Genomic DNA, 25,167 nt, shown 5'->3' on the forward strand with positions numbered 1-25,167 from the left:
GTTGGTAAGCCTTGATGGCTGACACGGTATCGCCGCAGTATTGAGATCCTCCGATGATCATATTGACTCTGCGACGATTGTTATCGTTCCCTTTGTCATCCGGCCTCCTACCGCGTTTATCCCCAGGTTGGTTTCGTTGAGGAGATTTTTCGGCGGGCGGATTTCTGTCCGTCTTTGGAGGCCGATCAGAATCGAGGATGAGATCCTTGACGCTAGTTACTTCCGAAAGCTCTCCAGCGAGCAGCTTCGCGGCCAGTCTTGCTCCTAAGACTTTGCAATTAGTCGTGGAGTGTCCTCGGGATTGGTGGAACTCGCAGAAGGTGTTCTCGTCATACCCTTGATTGCGAGTCCATGTGTTGCCCGTGGTCCGGCCTTGATCCGAACTGATCGCATAGTTATGCGCCCCTTGGAGATCTTCCCCCTCGTGATGGACGTACTTGTCGTTACGAGAGTTCTTCTTTTTCCCCTTCGGATCTGCGTCTTTCGAGGATGGTCTTGCCGGCTTATGTTTTTGCGATAAGACTTTAGTTTCTTCCTCCACTATGATATAGTCTGTTGCTTTGTGGAGGGCGTCCTGGATCGTTCGCGGTTTGTCGAGAGTTATCCATTTTCTGAATTTCGACTTGTACCAGAGCGTCTTTCTCAGCGCGTCGATGGCCACTTTGTCGCTTATCCCGCTGACCCTGGACATTATCAATTTGAATCGGCTGATAAACTCGCGGAGGGGTTCGTCTTCCCTCTGGGAGAGACTCCAGAGATCAACATCGGAGGTTTCCCTGTCTATGAATACAGAGTACTGTTTGAGGAATTCCGATGCGAGCTGTCGAAAACTCCCGATGGTGTTGCGACGAAGGCGTGCGAACCATTCGAGCGCTGCTCCTTCAAGATTTTCGACGAACAGGCGGCAATAGCCGGCATCCTTTTCGCCGTCCTTCAGTCTTGCTCTTCCCATCGCGATGTGGAAAGCCTGAAGGTGCGCTTTCGGATCGGCCGTACCATCGTACTTCGGTACTTTGATCTTTCCCGGATCGGACACCCTCATGTCCGAAATGCGATTGGTAAAGGGGGTCTTTCGAGCTCCTTCCAGCAGTCGATCGATCTCGGGGGCGGCACTAGTAGCATGATGGATTTGAGACTTTACGGCTCTCACTTCTGCCGCAGTCTTGGTGATGTAGTCGCGAAGATCGCGGATATCCGATGTCTCGTCAGAGGATTTCCGAGCCTGTCGGCGCTTACTGCGAGTGAGCTCGGTTTGCCTTTCGGCCAGCTCCTCTTGTTCGTTCCAATAGGCGACTTCTTCTTCTTCCGTCATTGGTTTTTCGAACGGGGAGCCTTCCCGAGCGGATCGGCTTCTGGTCCTTCTTGGATGTCTGTCGCCATCCTCGTCGCTGTCGTTGGAGACATCGCTAGGGTCCAGGTCAATGTGTTCGGCTTCGTTATCCTCCGAGTCCTTTGCAGGGAGCGGAAGACTTTCAGAGTTCCCCTTCTCGATGGGAGACTTCTCGCTGGGGTTTTGACCGGAAGGTCGTTCCCGCGCGACTCCTGCTCTATCGAGTGGGGTGGCGAAATCGAGCCTCTTCCCGCGGATTTTGGTGGTTCCGCGGGGACGGATAGCTTGGGTCCTTGCCGTTAAGGTTTCAACCTGTTTGGTCAAGGTATTCACGAGCTTATCCTGTTCTTCCGACCTTTTTTCATAGGTGGCGAACATCTTTTTAAACTCCTCGAGAGTCGCGGCGTTGGCTTGCGCGTTGGCCGCAGATACGTCCGCTACCGGAGTGTGGAGATCGGTGCCGCTGCCTCCGTTAAGGGGAGTTTGCACGTTATCCGCGTCGTTGGTTGACATGTCTGACTGTGTGTGGCTTTTGCGGGTTAGATTGATCCGTAAGTCCCCCTCCTTCTAGCGCCAAACTGTGGGAACCGAAATTCGCACTGTCGATTTCCGTTTAAATAAGGAAACTAAGAAAACCCTAGTTTCCCAGAGGACCCGGATATCTGTTAATTACCACACGTCAAGCAATCAGAACACGAGAATAACAACGATAAAAATAAGAAATCGAAAAGAGAGCAAAATAGATCTTATTCCGAATCTGCGTATGAGCGTTACAACAAGGTATAAGCCTGGGCTCGAGAGCTGTCGGCGAGATTCCTAGTTCTAGCAACCCTAAGACGGCTAAACCTAATTGAGTCGCAGCTCGAAATAACAAAAACGGAAAGTTGCCTAAATCGCTCTAAGTGCTAAGTTTGCTCTGAAAAAGTTCTCTCCTCTGCTCCTCGCCTAGGACTCCTTATATACTAGCTCCAAGGTCGGTTTACGCTTTTACTCTTCTGCCCTTAAGCCGTCATAGCATAAAAATGGAGATATTCCATTTTTCCCGATCTTCACAATTATCTTCAAAACTTCCGTATTTATCCGCGGAAACTTGACATTTATCCTTCCTCGCGGGCCAAGCGCGAACCATGCTGTGGTTCACGGGCTTTTGGTTAGGAAAAATCGTAGGATGGGCCTCGAGTCGTGTTTTAGGTCCCTTTGGGCCGTCTTCCGACTCGACACGTTTACTACGAGTTTTCCGCGGTTTCTAATCCGCGAAGTTTGATCGATGAATTAGAATAGCGGGAAACATAGACTGAGCTTGCTACGGTCTTCGGGAGATAGCATTCGAAGGTTTGACGAGAATGCAAGGACTGGTGTCGTATCGATGTTCGGAAAGGTTCAATCGCTATACAGCGACCGATCTTTGGCTCGAGCCCGGTCGCTATGTAGCGACCGAGCGAAACGAGTGCTCGGTCGCTACGTAGCGACCGAGCTTCGGCTTGAGCTCAGTCGCTACGTAGCGACCGAGCTTTGGCTCGAGCTCGGTCGCTACGTAGCGACCGAGCGGGACGATCGCTCGGTCGCTACGTAGCGACCGAGCTTTTGGCTCGAGCTCGGTCGCTACGTAGCGACCGAGCGGGACGATCGCTCGGTCGCTACGTAGCGACCGAGCTTTGGCTCGAGCTCGGTCGCTACGTAGCGACCGAGCGGGACGATCGCTCGGTCGCTACGTAGCGACCGAGCTTGGCTGAGCTCGGTCGCTACATAGCGACCGAGCGGGACGATCGCTCGGTCGCTACGTAGCGACCGAGCTTTGGCTCGAGCTCGGTCGCTACGTAGCGACCGAGCGGGACGATCGCTCGGTCGCTACGTAGCGACCGAGCTTGGCTGAGCTCGGTCGCTACGTAGCGACCGAGCGGGACGATCGCTCGGTCGCTACGTAGCGACCGAGCTTGGCTGAGCTCGGTCGCTACGTAGCGACCGAGCGGGACGATCGCTCGGTCGCTACGTAGCGACCGAGCTTTGGCTCGAGCTCGGTCGCTACGTAGCGACCGAGCGGGACGATCGCTCGGTCGCTACGTAGCGACCGAGCTTTGGCTCGAGCTCGGTCGCTATGTAGCGACCGAGCGGGACGATCGCTCGGTCGCTACGTAGCGACCGAGCTTGGCTGAGCTCGGTCGCTACGTAGCGACCGAGCGGGACGATCGCTCGGTCGCTACGTAGCGACCGAGCTTTGGCTCGAGCTCGGTCGCTACGTAGCGACCGAGCGGGACGATCGCTCGGTCGCTACGTAGCGACCGAGCTTTGGCTCGAGCTCGGTCGCTATGTAGCGACCGAGCGGGACGATCGCTCGGTCGCTACGTAGCGACCGAGCTTGGCTGAGCTCGGTCGCTACGTAGCGACCGAGCGGGACGATCGCTCGGTCGCTACGTAGCGACCGAGCTTTGGCTCGAGCTCGGTCGCTACGTAGCGACCGAGCGGGACGATTGCTCGGTCGCTACGTAGCGACCGAGCTTTGGCTCGAGCTCGGTCGCTATGTAGCGACCGAGCGGGACGATCGCTCGGTCGCTACGTAGCGACCGAGCTTGGCTGAGCTCGGTCGCTACGTAGCGACCGAGCGGGACGATCGCTCGGTCGCTACGTAGCGACCGAGCTTTGGCTCGAGCTCGGTCGCTACGTAGCGACCGAGCGGGACGATTGCTCGGTCGCTACGTAGCGACCGAGCTTTGGCTTGAGCTCGGTTGCTACGTAGCGACCGAGCGGGACGATCGTTTGGTTTGAATCCCAAAGAATACTTCTTCGTAGAAATAACCTCGTATAGTTTATTTCGACGAAAAATTACATCCCTTCTTTAACCCTTTCGGAAATACGATCTCTGAGGATTTTCGGATGGTAATTCCGTCGTAACCATTTTTGACCCCAACAACGGGTATTGAATTAGGAGAGATTGGATATCCGAACCCGAACGGGTAATATCCGAACCCGAATGGATATCCGAAAATAACCGAACATATGATAACTAATCTTATATTTATAGTTTACATCTTTCATTTTATATAAAATATTTATATTGATACTACACATACTTTAAATTCATATGATATACATACAATTACGTAGAAGATGATTTGTTATTCGCTTAAAATGCATGTCAAACTTTTTATTTCAGCAATTAACAAAAAGTTACATCCAAAATTTAAAAACAATAACCAAATTAATGTCTTTTTAGTTTGAAAATGTTATGTCCAAATCTATTAACCATGAAATCTATTAAAAATAAAAAATAGTTAAGTGAAAAGTTATATATTTAAATACAAAAAATTTGAGAAATGAAAATTTTCATTTTTTTTCTTCAAAATCTAAATATCCGAACCCGATCCGAAATAACCGAAACCGAACTTAAAATACCCGAACCCGACCCGAAGTACAGAAATACCCGAACGGGTTCTACACCTCTATACCGAAATACTCGAAAATCCGAAATACCCGATCCGAACCCGAACGGGTACCCGAACGCCCACCCCTATATGGAAATATGGTATCCGGAAGTAAAGATGGAGCTGGGATTTTCTCCAAGCAAAAATCAGAAAATCGTCGTCCTACTCTAAACAATTAGTAATATTTTCCTAAATTATTTATTCATATATATTAATGTCTTCCTAAATTTTTTATTTATATATATATATATATATATTACTTTTTGGTGCGACATGATTTATTAATTATTTAATATTTCAAAACCAAATGTTTACATAGAAAATTTATTTAGTGATATATGAACCATTAGTCATTACTTTAATATATGTAAATGAATAGTATATATATATATATATATTTACAAAATATAATATATATAAATTAATGTAAGAATTATGATGTAATTAATTTTATTTTTTCTTTTTAATGTGATATATATATATATATATATATTATATTTTTATGGTAATATATAAGTAAATATCTAATAATATATTTCAAAAATGTTGCCAAAATAAATATTTATATATAAAATTTAATTTAATGATTTTTTGAGATTTATTAATAATTATGATATTAAAAATTTGTCAGAAATATATATTTTTTACAAGAGAATTTTATATGCACAATTTGACTGATATAAAATTATATTTTATGAAAACTATGTCTAGGAGTTTGTGGTCAACTGGTAAGGAGAAAGACTTAGGATGTTAATACATTTTAGGTTTTGTTCATTTTCCATGCGAAATTAAATTACATGTTACCTGGACATTTTACATAGATATATGTTTTTTTCTTTTGGCCCATTTGAATATCTGAAAAAAGGAGCTATCCATAAAATGCACCTCCACTTGAAAACTAGTTTGGGTTTTTTCATATAAGCCTGGAACACCCCTAAAATAATAAGAAAAAAAACCATGTCATTGTTTTATGAGAATGTATACTTTATAACATATTAGGGTAAACCCGCCCTACGGGCGGGACAATAATTTAAAAATAATATTGAAACATCTTATATTTGAATGAGAATTTGTAAATATAATTTTTTTTTAATTATAAATGTAATTTTCACTATTTGTTTTGTTATTTTTGGTAGAGATCACAAATGTTTTTTGATTATGATAGTATTTAGAATAAATATCTTTAGAATGGTAGTTGATTATATTCTATAAGATAAATATAGATTATTTCTTATTTTTGTATGTGTATTTTTGAATTTATTGAAATTTTGGAAATAAAAACATGTTCACAAAAAAATAATTGATTCAAAATGATGTTGAAACTCACAAATCATTGATTGAATTAAATGGTTTAGATGTAGACAAATGAACTAACTCTTTAGAAGTAAACACCTTCTATCTTTTTTGTTTCACATGATATGATCTATTTTGACTTTTGAGCTTTACATGATATTTGTTCTTAGTAAACTTACATTGGGATACACCAACCAAATGATCTGTGTGTTTGCTCGCTCTTTAGAAAATCTGTTCATGACATAAAGTAATGCTTGCCTTAAAAACGTATTGATTTCACATAGGTTTTGGTTTTTTTTTTTTTGTCATCGACTTTTACAGACTCATACTGACTCTGTAAACCATATCGGAAGATCTGCATCCATGTAAACAACAAAAAACGGTTGTATCCTTGCACTGCGTGCGAGGCTATCCGCTTTAGTATTTTGCGTTCTTGGTACATAAATGATCTCTGATAGGTTTTGGTTTATTTTTTCTAGTTTAAATGTTTTTTATTATTAACTAAAAAGATTATCGAAACTATATTTTTATAAAACATGTACATTCAGTGAATCGAGGAAGTATATTTTATTGTTAAAATATAGTCTTTTTAACTATAATTTGGGGTTAACAACTATATTGTGGTTTTAATTATTAATTATAATATTTTTGTTCCTATACTGGTTAGTTTTATGTTTTCCAAAAAGGGTAGTTTTATGTCTTCTGTTATGATAACTTTTTCTTATCTCTGTTATTTTTTATTTGTCTTTTTTGAATTCATATTATTATTTGCTGCAAATTAAATGTAATATATATATATATATATATGTATACTTCGTAAATGAGCGGTTTTGATTTAGCTTATAAGATATTGTTTGTTATTAACATATTTTTTTGTATTCATTTTTTATTTCATGTCTCATTATTCGGTGTATTTGGTGTGTGTTTTTATTTTTAAAATGCTTACGTTTTTAGTATATTAAACTATCATTTGATTTTTGATTTTTGGGCAGTGTAAAACCTTTTCGGTTGAGGAAGTGGAGAGAGATGTAAGAGACATGGGCAGCTTCAAAGCGCCAGGACCTGATGGTTTTCGGCCGGTGTTCTATCAGAGGTGTTGGGAGACAGTAGGGAACTCGGTGGCCAGATTTGCTACTCTCTTTTTTGAGACGGGGAAACTCCCATAAGATACGAATGATGCTCTAGTGGTTTTAATCCCGAAAGTGAATAAGCCGGAGAGTATTACGCAGTTTCGCCTTATAAGTCTTTGTAATGTGTTGTTCAAAATCATTACGAAGGCTATGGTAGGGAGATTGAAGGGGGTCATGAAGAAATTAATAGGTCCTGCACAGTCCAGTTTCATTCCGGACAGGCTAAGTGCTGATAATATTGTGGTGGTTCAAGAGGATGTACATTCGATGAGAAGAAAGAAGGGGCGAAAGGGTTGGATGCTATTAAAATTGGATTTGGAGAAAGCTTATGATAGACTGAGATGGGACTTTCTGGAGGATACGCTCAGGGCTGCTGGTTTGTCAGAGGTTTGGGTGAGAAGGGTTATGGAATGTGTCTCTGGTCCCTCGATGTGTATTTTGTGGAATGGAGAAAAACCAAATCGTTCAAGCCATCAAGAGGTCTCAGGCAAGGAGATCCCTTGTCACCGTACTTGTTTGTGCTATGTATGGAGAGGCTCTGTCACTTGATTGAGGAAGCGGTGGAAGAGAAGAGATGGAAGCCTATAAAGCTGTCGAGAGGTGGTCCGGAACTATCACATATTTGTTTCGCAGATGACCTTATTCTCTTTGCTGAAGCATCAGTGACGCAAGTAAGAGTGATAAGAAAGGTGTTGGAGAAGTTTTGCAAAGCTTCGGGGCAGAAAGTAAGCCTTCCGAAATCCAAAATTTTCTTTTCTAACAACGTTACTACAGAAAGAGGGGAAAGAATAAGCCGGGCAAGTGGTATTGCTGCAACAAGGGATTTGGGAAAATACTTGGGGATGCCGATCTTACAGAAGAGAATAAACAAAGATACGTTTGGGGAGGTCCTTGAGAAAGTTGCCTCACTACTATCAGGTTGGAAGAAGCAGACTCTAAGCCTTGCAGGAAGGGTAACCACGACAAAGGCGGTCCTATCATCAATACCGGTACATACGATGAGTACGATAAACTTGCCAGTGAGTACACTTGAGAAACTGGATAGTTTATCAAGAAGCTTTGTGTGGGGTAGTGGTCAACACTTGGTCTCATGGGAGAAGATCTGCAAACCGAAGGCTGAGGGAGGTCTTGGGATTAGGGGGTCGAGAGACATGAATAAAGCTCTGATAGCTAAGGTGGGATGGCGGCTGCTGCGTGATACCGAAAGTTTATGGGCTCGAGTTCTTCGCAGTAAGTACAATGTGGGTAGCATCCATGATTTATCTTGGACGGGAAGGCGTAGTAATGGATCCTCTACTTGGAGTAGTGTGGTATTGGGGATTAGGGAGGTGGTAATGACAGGACACAGCTGGGCTATTGGAAATGGAAGAGACATTAAGTTTTGGACAGACAGATGGCTCTCAAACCAACCTCTCAGCTCAGTTACGATTGGAGAACTACCAGAGGGATATGAGGATGTTACAGTCAGGGAAATGTGGGTTGTAGGTGGAGGATGGGATCTAGCTCACATTGCTCCTTTTGTAACTGATGAGACACGATTAGAGCTTGCGGCCGTAGTGGTGGACACGGTTAATGATAGTGAGGATCGGTTAGCTTGGAGCCAGACTAAGAATGGACAGTTGACAGTGAAGTCTGCTTATGCTCTGATCACGCGAGATGATGCTCCAAGACCAAATATGGAGTATCTCTTTCGACGCATGTGGCATGTTGTGCCTCCTGAGAGAGTGAAAATGTTTCTCTGGTTAGTTGGAAATCAAGCGATCATGACAAATGCTGAACGTTACAGATGGCATTTAAGTGGGACTGATGTGTGTCAAGTGTGCAAAGGAGGAATTGAAACGATCCTACATGTTCTTAGAGACTGTCCTGCGATGAGAGGAATATGGGATCTGTTTGTTCCAGCTGTGAAGAGGCAAACTTTCTTTTCTATGCCTTTACTTGAATGGCTCTACAAAAACTTGAGTGATAATGGAACAGGGAGAGAGATTCCGTGGCCTACGACTTTTGCGTTGGCGGTGTGGTGGGGTTGGAAGTGGAGATGTGGAAATATCTTTGGTAAGAATAGTCTCTGGAGAAATAGAGTTGGATTCTTAAGAAATTTAGCTAAGGAAGTGATGCTAGCAAATGAGGCTGAGAAAGGTAATCCTAATGTTGATCATAGAACTGAAATAATGGTGGGATGGGCACCTCCTCAGAGCGGGTGGATGAAGCTTAATACAGATGGGTCGTCTCATGGAAATCCGGGGCCGGAAACTGCAGGTGGGGTGTTGCGGAATGGTGAAGGGGAGTGGTGTGGTGGTTTTGCTCTAAATATAGAGAGATGTGGAGCTCTGTTGGCAGAACTTTGGAGAGTTTATTATGGGTTTGTAGTTGCTTGGGAGAAAGGTATTAGGAGGTTGGAGTTAGAAGTTGATTCTCAGGTGGTGGTAGAGTTTCTTACGACAGGGATTGGAGACACTCACTCTCTGTCTTTCCTTGTACGAATGTGCCATGGCTTACTGAAAAAGGACTGGTTGGTCCATATTGTTCATGTGTATAGGGAAGCAAACCGCTTAGCTGATTGTTTAGCTAACCTTGCATTTTCTCTTCCGTTTGGCTTTCATAGATTAGATGAGACACCGATCGAGGTGGTTGTTTTATTGCAGGAGGATGTTGTTGGACCCCCTCGGCCACGACTAACTCACTTGTAATCTGAAGTTTGTTTTTGAATAAAGTTTGGGAGTTTCTCCCAGTTTCTTACCCAAAAAAAAAAAAATCCCCTAGTTTATATTTTTTTTGATGAAATGTTAAATTTATTGATCATCATAGGAATAAGAGTTTATGTACATGGTTGAATAAAGAATAAAATTTTCTATCTAGTTATGTGTTTGGAACCAATATTGCATTAGCCCCATTAAGCGAGGCTTCTCCCAGTATCTCACAGACAAGAGTTTATTCCTTACATCCCCTAGTTTATATTTGCGACGTGATTTTGCTACATGTCATTTATACAATCAATTTCACAAAACAAATATGACATGACTACTCAAATTGATGACATGTCTTATAGCTAAATATGACATGACAATTGCATTTAATGTTATTTTATATTTTTGGTAAACTTTTTAAAATATGGTAATAACTCATATATTACATTTAATGTCAATTTATATTTTTGGAATTTTTTTTAGAATATGGGAATAACTCATAAATCATCATTAAAATAAATATATTCAAATATGACATTATAAATTTCGAAATATAATTTAATTATATATTTTTAAATTATACAATTTTATTACTAAAATTTTCAAAAATGTATACAATTTTTTTAGAAAATTATAAAAATTTAATCATAAAATCATTATTTTCTTATATATCTACAAATTTTATAAATATTGTTTAATTTTAATTTTTGGTAATTATGCAACTTTTACAAATTTATGGTAAATCGATAGAAAAATCTATCTAAGATTACAATTTCAAATATATACATGCATATTCTTAAATATAAATAATTAATATAAATAGATAGAAAAATCTATCTAAGATTATAATTTCAAATATATACATGCATATTCTTAAATATAAACTTTATGTTTAATTAAATCAAATTTATATTAAAATATTGATATGAAAAAGAAAATTTACAATATTAATAAAATTTCATTTTAAATTATAATTTATATTTATTTGTTAAAGATATTTTAAATTTTTTTACTGCACATGGTGCAGGAAGACACCTAGTATATTAAACTTATGTAGAGAAGGTGTGATGTGTAACAAATAAGGTCCTTCAGTTCAGAAAATCAAACGAAGAAGGTTCTTTAATTTTATTACAATGTAATGTTTTGGCTGCCGAAGATGAATAATACCATATACTGTGTTACATGGAAACGGAAGCGGATACGTGGAAGCGGAAGCGTAAGGAAGCGCAGAAGCGAGATTTTTTAAAATATTAGGAAGCGGGTACGTGTTGGAAGCGTATATCCATATATAAATAAATATATATATATATATATTAATTTTTACAAAAATTAGGACTAAAAATTATATGATTTAAATTTGAAATAATGCATTTATTCATTTCTAATAATTTTGAAATGATTTTATATTAAAACTGTAAAAATACACATAAATTAAATTTACAAAAAATATTATATTAATTATTTTTAATACTTCATAAAATAATTGACACAATATATTTCAATATGTGCTATATCTTTAATAAAAATCTCAATGCATAAAGATAATTTATAGTATTATTTTTAATATTTGTATATTTATAACTCAATATTCATTACTATTAATTTTTTTATTGTATATAGATTAAAACTATGGTTTTATATTTTATTGATATACATTGCATTTAAAAAAAAAAACGGAAGCGTGATTCCAAACCGGAATCATAAGCTTCCAACAGGTTTTTAAAGAGAATATTTTAGAAACGTTTTGGAAGCGAGATTCCGCAAGCTTCCACAAGATTCCGATTCTGATTCCGGTTCCGAAGCGGAAAGCGAACGTCTGATGAAGCTTCCATGAAACATATCGCATGTGAGCATGACACCTTCCAACAAAATTTATGTCATATATTATTTTTTCTTCTACTGATTTTGATGACCATTCACTATTATGTCTTATGAATATTTGTCGCTTTTGTTTTTATGAAACTACTGATATTATCTAGGAATTTATCAAAAAAGACTTGTTTTTCAGAAATCGATTTTGTAATTATTGAAATCACTTTTCAGCATTCGGTGATGTATTTTTATCTTACCAGAAAGTTTGATTATAAATATTTAAGTCCCATAACATTATGTTTCGTTAAAACTTAAAACCATAAGTTTTACATTAAATTTTTTGACAGGTTTTCTTTATTTATACAAAGTAATTAATATTTATTCCTTTCATAATTATTCAAGATAAGGTGGAGGCTGCAAAAGAAGAAATCAAGTTAGGGTAACTAACTTTACATTCCATAAGCAATATCACATTTAAATTTTGTCTGTGACTTATTAGGAAGCAGCCATATGTCATTTTGTTTAGAATATACAATAGATCAAAGTTGCTTAAAATCAGAGTGAACCCATTCTTTATTCTTGTTCAAAGTGTGTGAATTGTTTGCTATATTAATTTTATCTGCTGGTATGATAGTAGTTTTTTCTTAGCTATGTCTTCGGACTTGCTAGTTATCTTATATATTAAAACAGAAGTCACAACCTTGATTCGTGTATGATTTTTTAAAAAATAGACCTAATGGACCTATTACTAGAAATTCATTTTACATCTTTCATATTAATTTTGGACTATCTATTAGGAATTTATCACATTTAATTCATGTCCACATCTTAATATTTACTCTTCCTAAACACACGATTAACTTACCCAAACCATCTACTTTCAAAACCTAAACCTCTCTGCAAACGAAACATGAAATGAATGCTTGAGGTTTGTTTCATAGTATATCTCCATACGAAACTGGTAAGGAATTGTTGCTACGTAGTTAGATGCAGTCATATACATCAATCAAAAGTAGCAGAAATTAATTGACCACCATGATATTACGCTATCAAATGCTTTTGTGTGAGAATCCACACACAAAATTCCAACCATAGATTTTAAATTGACAATCGAATAAGCTTATATTGTTTAAAATGAAAATATTAGTTAAATGAACATGTTTCTTCCATTACTGTTACGTTATTTGATTGTTAGTCTTGAACATGACCATTTGTTCATAATCTTATTACTTAATAACCTAAACACAGTGAGCATTTGGAGAAGATGAACATGGTATACCTGCATGTTTTCAAGTTTAAGATATGATAATTGGTTAATTCATGTAAATTAAATTAATAATTAATTGTGCTCTAAATTCGTGGAAACCCCGTTAACTAAACAATCTTTTTCATACATTTAAAATTAGAATAATTATATGCCGAGAATATGGTCGATGTCCAACAAAGGATCATTCCTTGGACAATATAACAAGTTTTTCAAAACGTGTATTCTGTTAAAATAATAACCGGGATTTGCGAAATGATAGTTTATATGGAATCAACGAAATGTTACAATATCATATTACTGGTAACATTTAAAAAAGGATATTCTAACCATATTGTGTGTGTTTCCTAAAACTTTGCTATGAAATATCCAAACAACTACCAAGAATATCCTCTAATATATCACATAATTTATATCTACGATATAACTAACCATAAAAACCGATTTAAAATTTTCTACAATTAATTTTATTCCTAAAGTCACAGTATATTCTCCGTAAATACCCTAACAAACCTAGCGATATATATATATCGATTGCACTACATTTAACCTCAACCATCACCTAAACTAAAACAGTTTGAGCAATGTCTATGATTCAAGCATTTTCGTTACTAAAAGACGTCAAGCCTTACAAACAGGGCTGGCGAGTCCAAGTTAAGTTGCTTCACTCCTGGAGGCAGAAAACCAATTATGGAGGAGATACCCTTGAGATGATATTCGCAGATGAAACTGTAATATTCATTTTATATGTTGTATGTTCTGTTTTAGTTTTTGTTTATGTACTTTATGAACTAAATAACTATGTCTATGTACTAATTTTTATGATCTATTTTGTTTCAGGGTGTTAAGATACACTGCTCGGCCAGAAAGACTCTCATAAAAAAAACAGAGAGTAAAATTCGGCTTGGTGAATGGCGACTCATAGACACATTTACAGTGTCTCACGCAAGAGGACAGTACCGTCCCACAGACCATACTTACAAAATGTCTATCATCGAAGACACCTCTATAGACCAAAGTACTTTTGAGTGTGATGATGTGTTCCTGAATTTTCCTCCTTTTGACAATATTGGAAATGGAACTCTTAATACTCACTTCCTGATCGGTTAGTCAGTCAATGAGAATTTTTTAACATAATATATGTATATTGTACTAATATTAAGCAATTAATTATTTGACAGATGTAGTTGGTCAAGTATCCAGTCTGCGTGACATCCAAACTGTCCAAGTTGCAGGGAATGATAAGAAAAAAATTGAATTTCGCTTAATGGACATCAAGTAAGTGATTCAAGATATTATTGTGGTACTTTTATTAAGCTATATATTATATATACTTTCAGTTTAATTTTTTGAAAAACCTTTTTATTTCAGGGGTCAAAGCATTGCATGTTGTTTGTGGGGTAAATATGCAGAACAGCTAGATGAGCATCTCCAACAAACAAATAATCCTAATATGGTGTGCATGATCCGCTTTGCTAAAATTGGGTTTTACAGAGGTATTACAAATATAAAAATAAATAATTTATCCTTTTATCTTTTGTATATTTATATTTATCCATTTTATATACGGTTATAATATTTACCAAATATTACATGCTTATTTTGTGTAGGAGATGTGCAGATAACCAATGCTTTTGATTCATCCCTGGTTTGTTTCGATCCTGACTTACCTGAATGTCTGGCTTTAAAAAACAAGTAAGATTCTGGGCGAAATAGAATTTGTTATCAGTTACTTAAAATTTGTCTAAACATCTAAAAACGGATTTATTTTCATTTTCAGAATGCCAAATGATGAGTTTGCTCTTGCTCTAACTGATACAAAGAATGATAAGCGTCCGATCAAGGATCAATTGATGATTGGAATGATGTGGGTATTAAATCTATATCTGAAATCATCATGGCAACTCAGGTTTCTTTTGTAAAATTCTAATTAACTTTATATTTACCAACGTCTACATTTTATCAGTTCTAAAACTATTGCTATGTTTGTACCCTTAGGAGGAGGATTGCAAAATAATTTGCTCAATTGAATCTATTGATACGGATTGGAGCTGGTTTATTTTTGGTCATGTTAGCCGGAACAGGTGTAACAAACGTTGCCTTCGCATCAAATCGAAGGAAGGTGGTAATTTGCCTCCAAATGAGAAACCATTATTCTGGTGCACATCATGTCGTGTTAATACCACCACCGTAACACCACAGTTAGTTTTTGTTTAATTTTAACGAGAGTTTTATTTTTTTAATATTTTTTTTATATACGTTTACGGTTCAAATTGCTGATTATTTTTTTTTGTTTTGAAACAGATTCAAATTGCATCTGATTGTCAAGGATGATACAAGTACTTGCAAACTGATGCTTCTTGATTCTGTTGCTAAAGTCGTTGTGGGCTTCGAAGCTAAAGATATTTGGGATGGTTCCTATGAAGAGGTTATAATAATTTATAACATCATAAATATATTTTATACACTTTGTCAATTTATATCTTATATATTAAATACAGATTGAAGATCCAGATATTTTGCCAAAAGCTATAACAGATATGGTTGGAAAATCTATTTGTTTTGGTCTTTCTCTTGGCTCTGAAAATGTTAAAAATGGATCAGACATCTTTCTGGTTTCACAAGTATGGTCTGGTGATAAGATTCTCCAAATCGAGTCCAACTCTGAGCCTATTACTCATGTTAGCTCTGCTTCATCAATAATGTCCGGTGGAGAGGTATTTTTGGAATCTTATATGAAAATGTGTTGTCGTGTATTATTTAAAGACCTTTATTTGTTTAATCATTTTTCTGATTTTTAATATTATTTTCAATGTGTTTTTGTCTTGTGATAAGGTTTCTTTAACAGAAAAAAGTGAAGCAAATTCATCTGAAGGTTCTTCTACCCCATTTTCAAAGCGTAAGGAAAAAGATCAAGTTGATCAGACTTCAACTTCCAAAAAACTTTGTACCAAGGTGGTGAAGATGGAGAAGATTAAAGATGACGAGCTGAATGTTTAGTATTTTTTTCTTGCTTTTTGGCTTTTCTTTTAATTAATGGTTTAGTTTTTTTAATAATGTCTGTTGTTTGATAAAACAGACACTTTGTTTTCGGAGTTTTACTTAATAATTATGGGTTTTTATATTGTCTGTTTATTTACTTATCGAGAATCTAAAACAGAGGCATTTCAACAGAAAAACCTAATATGAGAAATCTTTATAAACCACAAATTTGATCTAACCAAACCACTAATTTAATCTAACCAAACCACTTAATTATCTATCACACAATGTAGTATAAACAAACTTACTTGGACTGCACGTACATTAGAAGTTCCCTGTTTATGAAAGTTTCAGCAAGACACAGTACATTGTCAAAATGATCTCTGAAACCAAAAAAAAAACAACACATGAAGAAATACACATTAAAATAAATGTTTAATTTAATCGCTTAATAGGATATTAGAAATGTCATATTTGTCAAGTTAAAAAATGTCCTAAACAATATACGAAAACAAGTAAATTATATAACCCAGACTTGAGGCAATCAATATGTGCGTTTACATATCTTACAAATTAAATGAATAAAAAAATAGTTGAACAAGTTAAATAATACAATATCACTCCATATCACTTATCTAGATTATAGGAACTAAATAATTGAAAGTAATAACATAATATTACTAGATTATAGGAACTAATAAGTTTTTAGGCCTTTGCAAACAAAACATCACAGGTTCACTCCACATAACTTTTCTTATTCTCGAATTGGAATTACATTTCCTGTAATCTCGTGTTTGATCATCACGGAACGAGAAGAGACTGTTCTCGAGACTGAGTAACGTAATCAAGTATATTATTTGACACATACCACAACCAGACTTAGTTTTATGGTTTACATGCTGATATTTTGACCCAACGAACAGATTTGCAGATATAATGAAGAGGAAACAAGGTTTCCCCCCCTATACAAAGAGGAGATTCGACACAACAAGCAGAGAGGATAACGAGACGCAAACAGAACAGTGGGAATTTAGTTCAAGTTAAAAGATCTGTGAACCGAAAATCAATCAGAACTCTGGATGTTCCTGTGTCTACAGTTTTTAAGAGACTATTTCATGGTTTTGGATACATTCCCAGCCCAGGTATTTCACCTAATGTACAACAACCGAGACAACTCACTCCATGTACACCACGAAACATAATCAAATGTGCTACAAGTAAGTTTCAGTGTATCAAATGCGCTAATGTTGATGTTTTTATATCCCCACTGTCCATTTGAATCTAACCAAAACTATATGTTTATCATTCTAAGGTATGGATTGTGGAACTGGACAAGCTTCATACGGAACTTTACAGAGAAGTTGTCTCACATCTGTAGCATGTAATTATAGATATCATTACCACATTGAGTGTAAATCGTATGAAAGATATTCAGAGACAAAATACTTATTTTTTTTTATTACTTTGGTAGACAAAGCTGGCATCAGAAAGAGACCACGATCTGGCTTACAAGACAAAACTAATATATGCAGTTTTATTGATCATCTGGATGAGGATTTACATAGTGATGCATTTCAAGAGCAAATTAGTGGTAATGAAAGTGAAGAGGATTGTAATGCAGTAGCTTATGATTCAGACTTTGAAGGTTATAGTTTAACTTTGTTTCTATATATATATATAGAAATATATACTTGACGATAATCTTAGGTTTCTATCCGTTTACTGTACCAACATTGTCATGTTTTGATCGTATGCAGATAGATTTGACGAAATTTTACAAGCAGATCATGACTGTAGTTCACAAGAAAACACAGATTCAGAATCGGATCAAGAAATTGAAGTAGTTGATTTAACAGTCAATAACGAGTCAAATACCATGCCGTCCAGGAACAGAGTTAAATCTCTAGCATCACTTTTTGAAGAAGCATTTCGTGCTACTGAAAAACCAGCTAAAAGAACTGGACCAAAAGAAGATGGTAATATACAATCCGTATACTTGCATTGAATATTTAGATCTACAATTTTGACATACTGATTTTTTTTAATGGTATATACAGATTATATAGATGAAGGGGATGCTACTTTCACATGTACTTACTGTGGAGCTATTATGTGGTTTGGTGAACGCTTAAATAGGCGTCTAAAAACACGCAACCCTAAGTTTGCTCTCTGTTGTATGCAAGGACAAGTGCAGTTACCATTACTGAAACAACCACCAGAAGTGCTTAGAAATTTACTGAATGGAGATGATAAATTAAGCAAGCATTTTCAGAGAAACACAAGAGCTTACAACATGGTGTTCTCATTCACTTCACTTGGTGGAAAGGTTGATAGAGCTGTTCGAAAAGGAAAAGGCCCAAACATGTTGGTACTTCAAGGGGAGAATTACCATTTAATTGGTAGTTTACAACCACCTACTGGAAATAATGCTAAGTTTGGACAGCTTTATATCGTTGACACTAAAAATGAAACAGAAAATCAAACTAATGCTTTAAGGTAACTATTTTAATTTACTTTTTTAAAACATAGAGAAGATTTGCTTACTGTGACTATTAATCTGAACTTTGTTATGTTTGTGCTTTTTTACAGCAAAGGGGGGCAAGCGAAAGCTTATAAAAAACGTGATGGACTTAAGAAGGAGATCATTGACCTTCTGATAAAGATGCTGAATGAGACCAATCCTTACGTTAAACAGTTCAGATCAGCAAAAGATCGTTTCAACATCAATCCTAAAGACTCTTTTCACATGAGGATAGTCAGTGATAGAGCAAAGGATGGAAGAACCTATGACACACCCACAGCATCAGAAGTGGCTGCACTGGTTCCTGGAGATTTTAGTCTGGACATGGATAAAAGAGATATTGTTCTTCAACAGAAATCAGGCAAGTTGCTAAGGATCGATGAAATACATGCTTCATATCTTGCACTTCAGTATCCTCTTTTATTCGTACATGGAGAGGATGGTTTCAGGCTTGAGATAAAGAAAGGTGTTACTGAAGCTACAGAGAAACTAAAAAAAAAAATCTCAGCATGAGGCAATTCTTTGCCTTTCGTTTGCATGAACGTAAGAATGAGGCTCATACGATCCTAACTTCAGGAAGGTTGTTTCAGCAGTTTGTTGTGGATGCCTACACAACTATAGAATCTAATCGCCTACGCTATCTGAAGACTCACCAGACAAGTTTGCGTTCTGATACTTATGACTCTATCAAAGAGTCTGAAAATGCTGGCAGGATTGATATGGCCGAGCAAGGATCTTCGTTTCTCTTACCAGCTACGTTCACTGGTGGTCCTAGATATATGAAAAACCTCTATCTGGATGCAATGACTATATGTAAGCATTTTGGTTTTCCAGATCTTTTCATCACTTTTACATGCAATCCTAAATGGCCAGAGATCACAAGACATCTTAAGAGCCGAAAGTTAAAGGGAGAGGACAGATCAGACATCATTTGCAGGATGTTCAAAATGAAACTGGATTCACTGATGGATGATTTAACTAAGAAAAATATCCTTGGCAAAACTGTATCATGTGAGTTAAATATTCAGCTTTATTGATCATATGCTTTAATAATTTCAACTATTTACTAAACTAATATTTGTTGTCTGATCGTTGCAGCTATGTACACAATTGAATTTCAGAAACGTGGTCTACCACATGCTCACATTCTCCCATTTATGCATCCTACAGCCAAGTTCAGCTGAGATTCCTGATAAGTCTCAAGAACCAGAGCTGTACGATATCGTCAAGGATATGATGATTCATGGACCATGTGGAGCTGCTAATATGAAATCTCCTTGCATGGAAAATGGGAAATGTTCTAAGCTTTACCCGAAATCATTTGCTGATAAGACAACAGTGAGTAAAGAAGGATTTCCGATTTACCGTAGAAGAGAAGATACTGATCGTTTTGTAGAGAAGAATGGGGTGAAATGTGACAACAGATTTGTTATTCCTTATAACAAGAAACTATCTCTACGTTATCGAGCTCATATTAATGTAGAGTGGTGCAACCAGGCTGGTTCTATAAAGTACTTATTTAAGTACATTAATAAAGGAAGTGATCGTGTGACAGTTGCTGTGGAACCACCAGATCACATGGTTGCAGACGCGCTTGGTTGTCCAGAAGGAGAAGTGGACCCAAAAAAAAGGAATGAATTTAAGGAGTTCTTTGATTGCAGGTATTGTTTTTTCAATCTTTTTATGTATAACTATATTTTAAAAATTAATAACATGATATAAGAAACTAATAAAATCTATTTTGTTTGGTAATGTAGATATGTTTCTTCGTCTAAAGGATCATGGAGAATTTTTAAGTTCCCCATTCATTACAGGTCTACTGCAGTTGAGAAGCTTAATTTCCATCTTCCAGGCAAACAAACCGTTATTTTCAAAAAAAAAGACAAGCTGGAAACAGTGGTCAGTCGTAAACTCATTGAGAATACAATGTTCTTAGCATGGTTTGAGTTGTGTAAAGTTGATGATCTGGCTAAAACTCTCACATATGCTCAGATTCCTAACTTCTTTACATATTCAAAGAGGCAGAAGATGTTCATAAGACGAAAAAGGGGATTCAGTGTTGGCCGAATCAACTATGCTCCACGTAATCAAGAACATGCTTATTATCTCCGTGTGTTGTTGAACTATGTGAGAGGTCCTACGAGTTACGATGACATCAAAACATTTGAAGGTGTTGTTTATCCAAGCTACAAAGATGCATGTTATGCTCGAGGATTGTTAGATGATGATCAAGAGTACATTGATGATATTCTGAGGAGAAGCTATGAAAGCACAGGAGCTGAACTAAGACAGTTGTTTGTTATGATGCTCATGAACAACAGTTTATCTGGACCAGAGGACGTTTGGGAGAAGACTTGGGAATGTCTTTCAGATGATATTGAGCATCACAAGCGTAACACTTTCAATAGGCCAGGTAATATTAATTTCTATTTTCGTTTATTATTTGATGTTGTAGCAAAATGTTACATTATTTTTCAGTCTTTTTTAAATAGATAAACTTCTGTTGTAGGACTATTGTTAAGTGACGATGAAAAAAAGAAATTCGCTTTGCTGGAGATTGAAAAGATTCTGAAGCGTTGTGGGACTTCTTTGAAAAAATATCCTTCTATGCCACAGGTAGCAAATACACATAGTAAGGATTCAAATGTCTTGATATTAGACGAGAGAAGCTATGATCATGAGGCTTTGTTAGAAACTCTGGATAGAGATATTCCAAAGATGACTCCAGAGCAAAGAAAAATATATGATGAAATCCTAGATGCTGTTAACAAGGAAAGAGGTGGAATGTTTTTTGTGTCTGGATTTGGTGGCACTGGGAAAACTTTTCTCTGGAAATTACTATCTGCAGCCATTAGATCGCGAGGAGATATTGCTCTTAATGTTGCATCGAGTGGGATTGCTTCTTTGTTGTTACAAGGTGGTAGGACTGCTCATTCAAGGTTTGGGATACCACTTAATCCAGATGAGTTTTCTTCGTGTACTATAGCTCATGGATCAGATCAAGCTAATTTGGTGAAAGAGGCATCACTGATTATATGGGATGAAGCCCCCATGATGAGTAGGTATTGTTTTGAGGCACTAGATAGAAGCTTATCTGATATTATTGGGAAGCAGAGCGACAAGCCTTTTGGTGGAAAGGTTGTAGTTTTCGGAGGAGATTTCAGACAAGTGCTCCCAGTAATAAATGGCGGTAACCGAGCTGCCATCGTTATGGCTTCAATGAATTCTTCTTATCTGTGGGAGCATTGTAAAGTGTTGAAATTAACTAAGAACATGTGATTATCATCGGGTGGTTTGTCAGCTGAAGAGTCGAATGATCTAAAGGAATTCTCTGAGTGGATCTTAAAGGTTGGTGATGGTACACTTGGAGAGCCTAACGACGGAGTAGCTGAGATCGAGATCCCCTCTGAATTTTTGATTACTGATTCTGATGAACCAATAGAGGCCATTAGCAAGGCAGTGTACGGAGATCCTTCTTCATTAAAAGGAAACAAAGAAGCTAAATTTTTCCAAGAGAGAGCCATTTTGTGTCCAACCAATGAGGATGTTAACATGATCAATGATTACATGTTGGATAAGCTGGATGGTAATTTATATTATCACCTTTTTGTGATTGATTTTAGATCCCAAATTTATTGTTTCTTATATACACTAACTACATCCTATGTTTTAATTTTTTTAGGTGAGGAAATGATTTATCTTAGTGCAGATAGTATTGATCCTACTGATACAAAAGCAGTGAATGATGAAGCACTTGACTCAGATTTTCTAAACAATATTAAAGTCTCTGGATTGCCGAATCATAGACTTCGCCTGAAAGTTGGTTGCCCAGTTATGGTTCTCAGGAATGTTGATCCTCCAGAAGGGTTAATGAATGGAACAAGGCTACAGATTACTCAGCTGATGGAATTTATGGTTGCCGCTAAGATTATCACTGGATCTAATGTTGGGAAGACAGTATATATTCCTAGATTATTGATAATACCATCTGATACGAGACTGCCTTTCAAAATGCACCGAAGGCAATTGCCTTTAGCTGTTGCTTTTGCTATAACAATAAACAAAAGTCAAGGGCAGTCTCTCTCAGAAGTTGGACTCTTCCTACCCAGACCTGTGTTTTCACACGGACAGCTCTACGTAGCTATTTCCAGGGTCACATCGAAGAAAGGATTGAAAATTCTTATTGTGGACAAAGATGGAAAACCTCAGCGTAAGACCGTCAATGTTGTTTTCAAAGAGGATTTCAATAATCTATAAGCCAAAGAGTCATGATGAGGTATGTGATTAAACTCTCCATCATTTACTGTTTATTACTATATGCTAATATCATATTTTAAAAAACTCTTTGAAACGTGATGTGTTTTTCAGAGTTATGCACTTCACGAGAAAAGAGGAGGAAGTTCTTTATCGTACTTGAATTTCTTGACCACCTGTTTTCAACGTATCTATGGATTTGTGTTGTTTTTGATATAACTTTTCATTGGTCTATTTATTTTCTAGATTTTTAAAACTATAGCAACGAAATAAAAACCATTAAACCAAGATATACAACATGCAATCAACTCACAGCCAAACCAATTAATCTGTTGTACATCATTTCTTATCTAACCAAACCATTTAGATATACTAGGAAACGATAAATGGTTCTAATCTAACAAAATTTCCCATCTTATACTAACCAAACCACTTAGATATACTAGCAAATGATAAATGGTTCTAAAAAACTAACCTGACTTATCGAATAGTGAGAGTCAAATGGCTGAGTTATGCTGGAGTCTTTTTTAGAATCCATTGTTATCAATATCATTCCTGAAAAAAAAAATATTGTCTAAAATTAAATAAGATTTAAACTACTATTTAACTAATTAATTAATCTTAGTAGTTAATCTATTGTCTTACTAATTAATCAATAAGATAATGAAATAATATTTTGTGGTTTACCTGATGTTTTCATGAATTGAGTGACAAGTAGCATGATTTTTCCTGCACTCGGTGATTTCCATTAAACATTCGTCAGTTACCCGATCCTGCAAAACTTTCCTGCAACAAAAGAGACCAAGTAAATGTTTTTACAAAACTCAAATTATCCCAGCTTGATGGCGATAGTTACCATAGTATAATGATCCTTGGCTTTCCTTGGAGCCTCTTTACGATCTTCCTCACAATTGTTCTTCCATGTCAGGCAGGCTGCGAGACAGTTTGTATAATTTATCCGTTAGCTTGACGAAATCAATCGGCTGCGCATAAAATGTTGAATTAGTAAGACTCACTCTGTTGTGCAGATCGAGAAATGAATATATACACTGAGAGAATATCATTACTCATGATCATTCAACAGTTCCTCTGCACGCCTAAACCATGTACGAGACTTTCCAGTGGGTAATATCTGGAGCCCTGTTTCTTGATCTCAAGATCATTCTACAGTTCCTCTGCACTAGAAGAACTTTGCAGTATCTTCCATTTCCGTCATCTTCAAGATGATTCTCTGCAGAGTGAACAAAACAGAGCTTAGGAACATGAAACAATCGTAAATAATATATATCTTCATTAGCTTGAGATTATCCTACGATCAAGCTCCAAAACAGATCAATATCAACTTAGTATATTAAAGTACCTGTCTCTTTTGTCAACGTCTCTGTTATTCCTCTACCCCGAACACAAATTAGATTCCAAGACTTTTAGGGAACAGATTTTATATTTCAGGAACTAAGCTTGATCACCCAATAACTGATGTTCGTTGTTGCTTCTCCAATTAAAGCTATACGCCGATCTGTATGATTTAGATATAAACTATCAAATATCGATTCAACATATCAAAACCCTAAAATCATCTAAAATAGTAATCGGTTGTTAGAAAAATTTAAAATAATCTCCAAACCTTTGTAGATAAGCGTTAGTTAGTGATGATCTTCAAAAACTTCTTCCATTTAGATTCAAGTGAAAACTTATCAGTATCTATGTTTAACGATTTGGTGAGGAAGTTAAAAACGATGTCTGAGATCAGCTTTGTTCTTAACGAAGCTAAAGACGCGTGTATGTTCACAAAAAGTTGTTTTGTTCCCGGAAAAAAATAGGTAACTGAAATCTAATGGACTCATTAATTGGATTATAGACTATTGTGGCCCATATTACAATCATTATTTAATCTCTCTTTTGATTGTTTTTTTTTTAATTTAAGAAGATAAGTTATTAAAAATTCTAGAATAACATGGTTTTAACGTTTTTTAAATATATATCTATAAGTCATGTAAAATATATGTCAATGTTATTTGTTAAGTTTTTGAAAAAATAATGGATTTGTCAAAAAAAAAACAAATCTTATTAATTAATCTTATAATTATAATATCAGAGATATAAGTTTTATTTTGTTTGACTCTAGATTTTTGTAAAATGCTTCAATATTTTTGGAAAAAAATAATTTTATATTTTACCAATCAAGATTTCAAAAATTCATGAGTTTAATAATCAAACACTAATTCAAGAAACAAAATATATAAAAGAAAATACAAATACATAGCTCATTTTTTGAAATGATTAATTTGATGAAAAACCGGAAAATTGAATCACAAACTTATGTTTGAAAAATCTATATACACATTTGAATATACATCATTCTTGACATAAAAATAAAATGTTTATATAAATAAAAATGAAAATTAATACCCGCGCGGTCGCGCGGATCCAAATCTAGTATTCCTTTAATACAAATGAGCTATTGTTCTCCTCTGG

General features: G+C 36.6%; 2 protein-coding genes across 2 annotated transcripts; both read left to right on the top strand.

The window, feature by feature from the left end:
* The first annotated feature begins 13,519 nt into the window (after positions 1–13,519).
* On the top strand, positions 13,520–15,935 carry LOC111211496. The gene is made up of 10 exons (XM_022712625.1): positions 13,520–13,666; positions 13,776–14,040; positions 14,117–14,213; positions 14,307–14,431; positions 14,546–14,630; positions 14,716–14,806; positions 14,934–15,136; positions 15,240–15,363; positions 15,437–15,652; positions 15,771–15,935. Exons 1-10 carry the CDS (start codon positions 13,520–13,522, stop codon positions 15,933–15,935), a joined length of 1,518 nt encoding a protein of 505 aa, XP_022568346.1.
* Positions 15,936–17,231: 1,296 nt separating this feature from the next.
* On the top strand, positions 17,232–22,695 carry LOC106426899. Its single transcript, XM_022693518.1, has 12 exons — positions 17,232–17,298; positions 17,389–17,562; positions 17,675–17,893; positions 17,975–18,413; positions 18,507–18,904; positions 19,015–19,442; positions 19,537–20,099; positions 20,196–20,290; positions 20,375–20,851; positions 20,948–21,685; positions 21,740–22,024; positions 22,121–22,695. The coding sequence occupies exons 1-12, from the start codon at positions 17,232–17,234 to the stop codon at positions 22,693–22,695; spliced, it is 4,458 nt and encodes a 1,485-aa protein (XP_022549239.1).
* Positions 22,696–25,167: the final 2,472 nt, after the last annotated feature.

This window comes from Brassica napus, chromosome A6 (assembly GCF_020379485.1).
Source record: "Brassica napus cultivar Da-Ae chromosome A6, Da-Ae, whole genome shotgun sequence".
NCBI classification, from domain to species: domain Eukaryota; kingdom Viridiplantae; phylum Streptophyta; class Magnoliopsida; order Brassicales; family Brassicaceae; genus Brassica; species Brassica napus.

What these genes read in the sequence shown, in the direction of transcription:
- LOC111211496 (XM_022712625.1), top strand. Translation starts at nt 13,520, where the DNA reads ATGTCTATGATTCAAGCATTTTCGTTACTAAAAGACGTCAAGCCTTAC. An exon ending in TAATACTCACTTCCTGATCG is followed by an intron (nt 14,041 to 14,116) that starts GTTAGTCAGTCA and finishes ATTATTTGACAG; the next exon opens with ATGTAGTTGGTCAAGTATCC. An exon ending in TGATGATTGGAATGATGTGG is followed by an intron (nt 14,807 to 14,933) that starts GTATTAAATCTA and finishes TTGTACCCTTAG; the next exon opens with GAGGAGGATTGCAAAATAAT.
- LOC106426899 (XM_022693518.1), top strand. Translation starts at nt 17,232, where the DNA reads ATGGATTGTGGAACTGGACAAGCTTCATACGGAACTTTACAGAGAAGT. An exon ending in GCTTAATTTCCATCTTCCAG is followed by an intron (nt 20,291 to 20,374) that starts GCAAACAAACCG and finishes CAATGTTCTTAG; the next exon opens with CATGGTTTGAGTTGTGTAAA. An exon ending in TAACACTTTCAATAGGCCAG is followed by an intron (nt 20,852 to 20,947) that starts GTAATATTAATT and finishes CTTCTGTTGTAG; the next exon opens with GACTATTGTTAAGTGACGAT.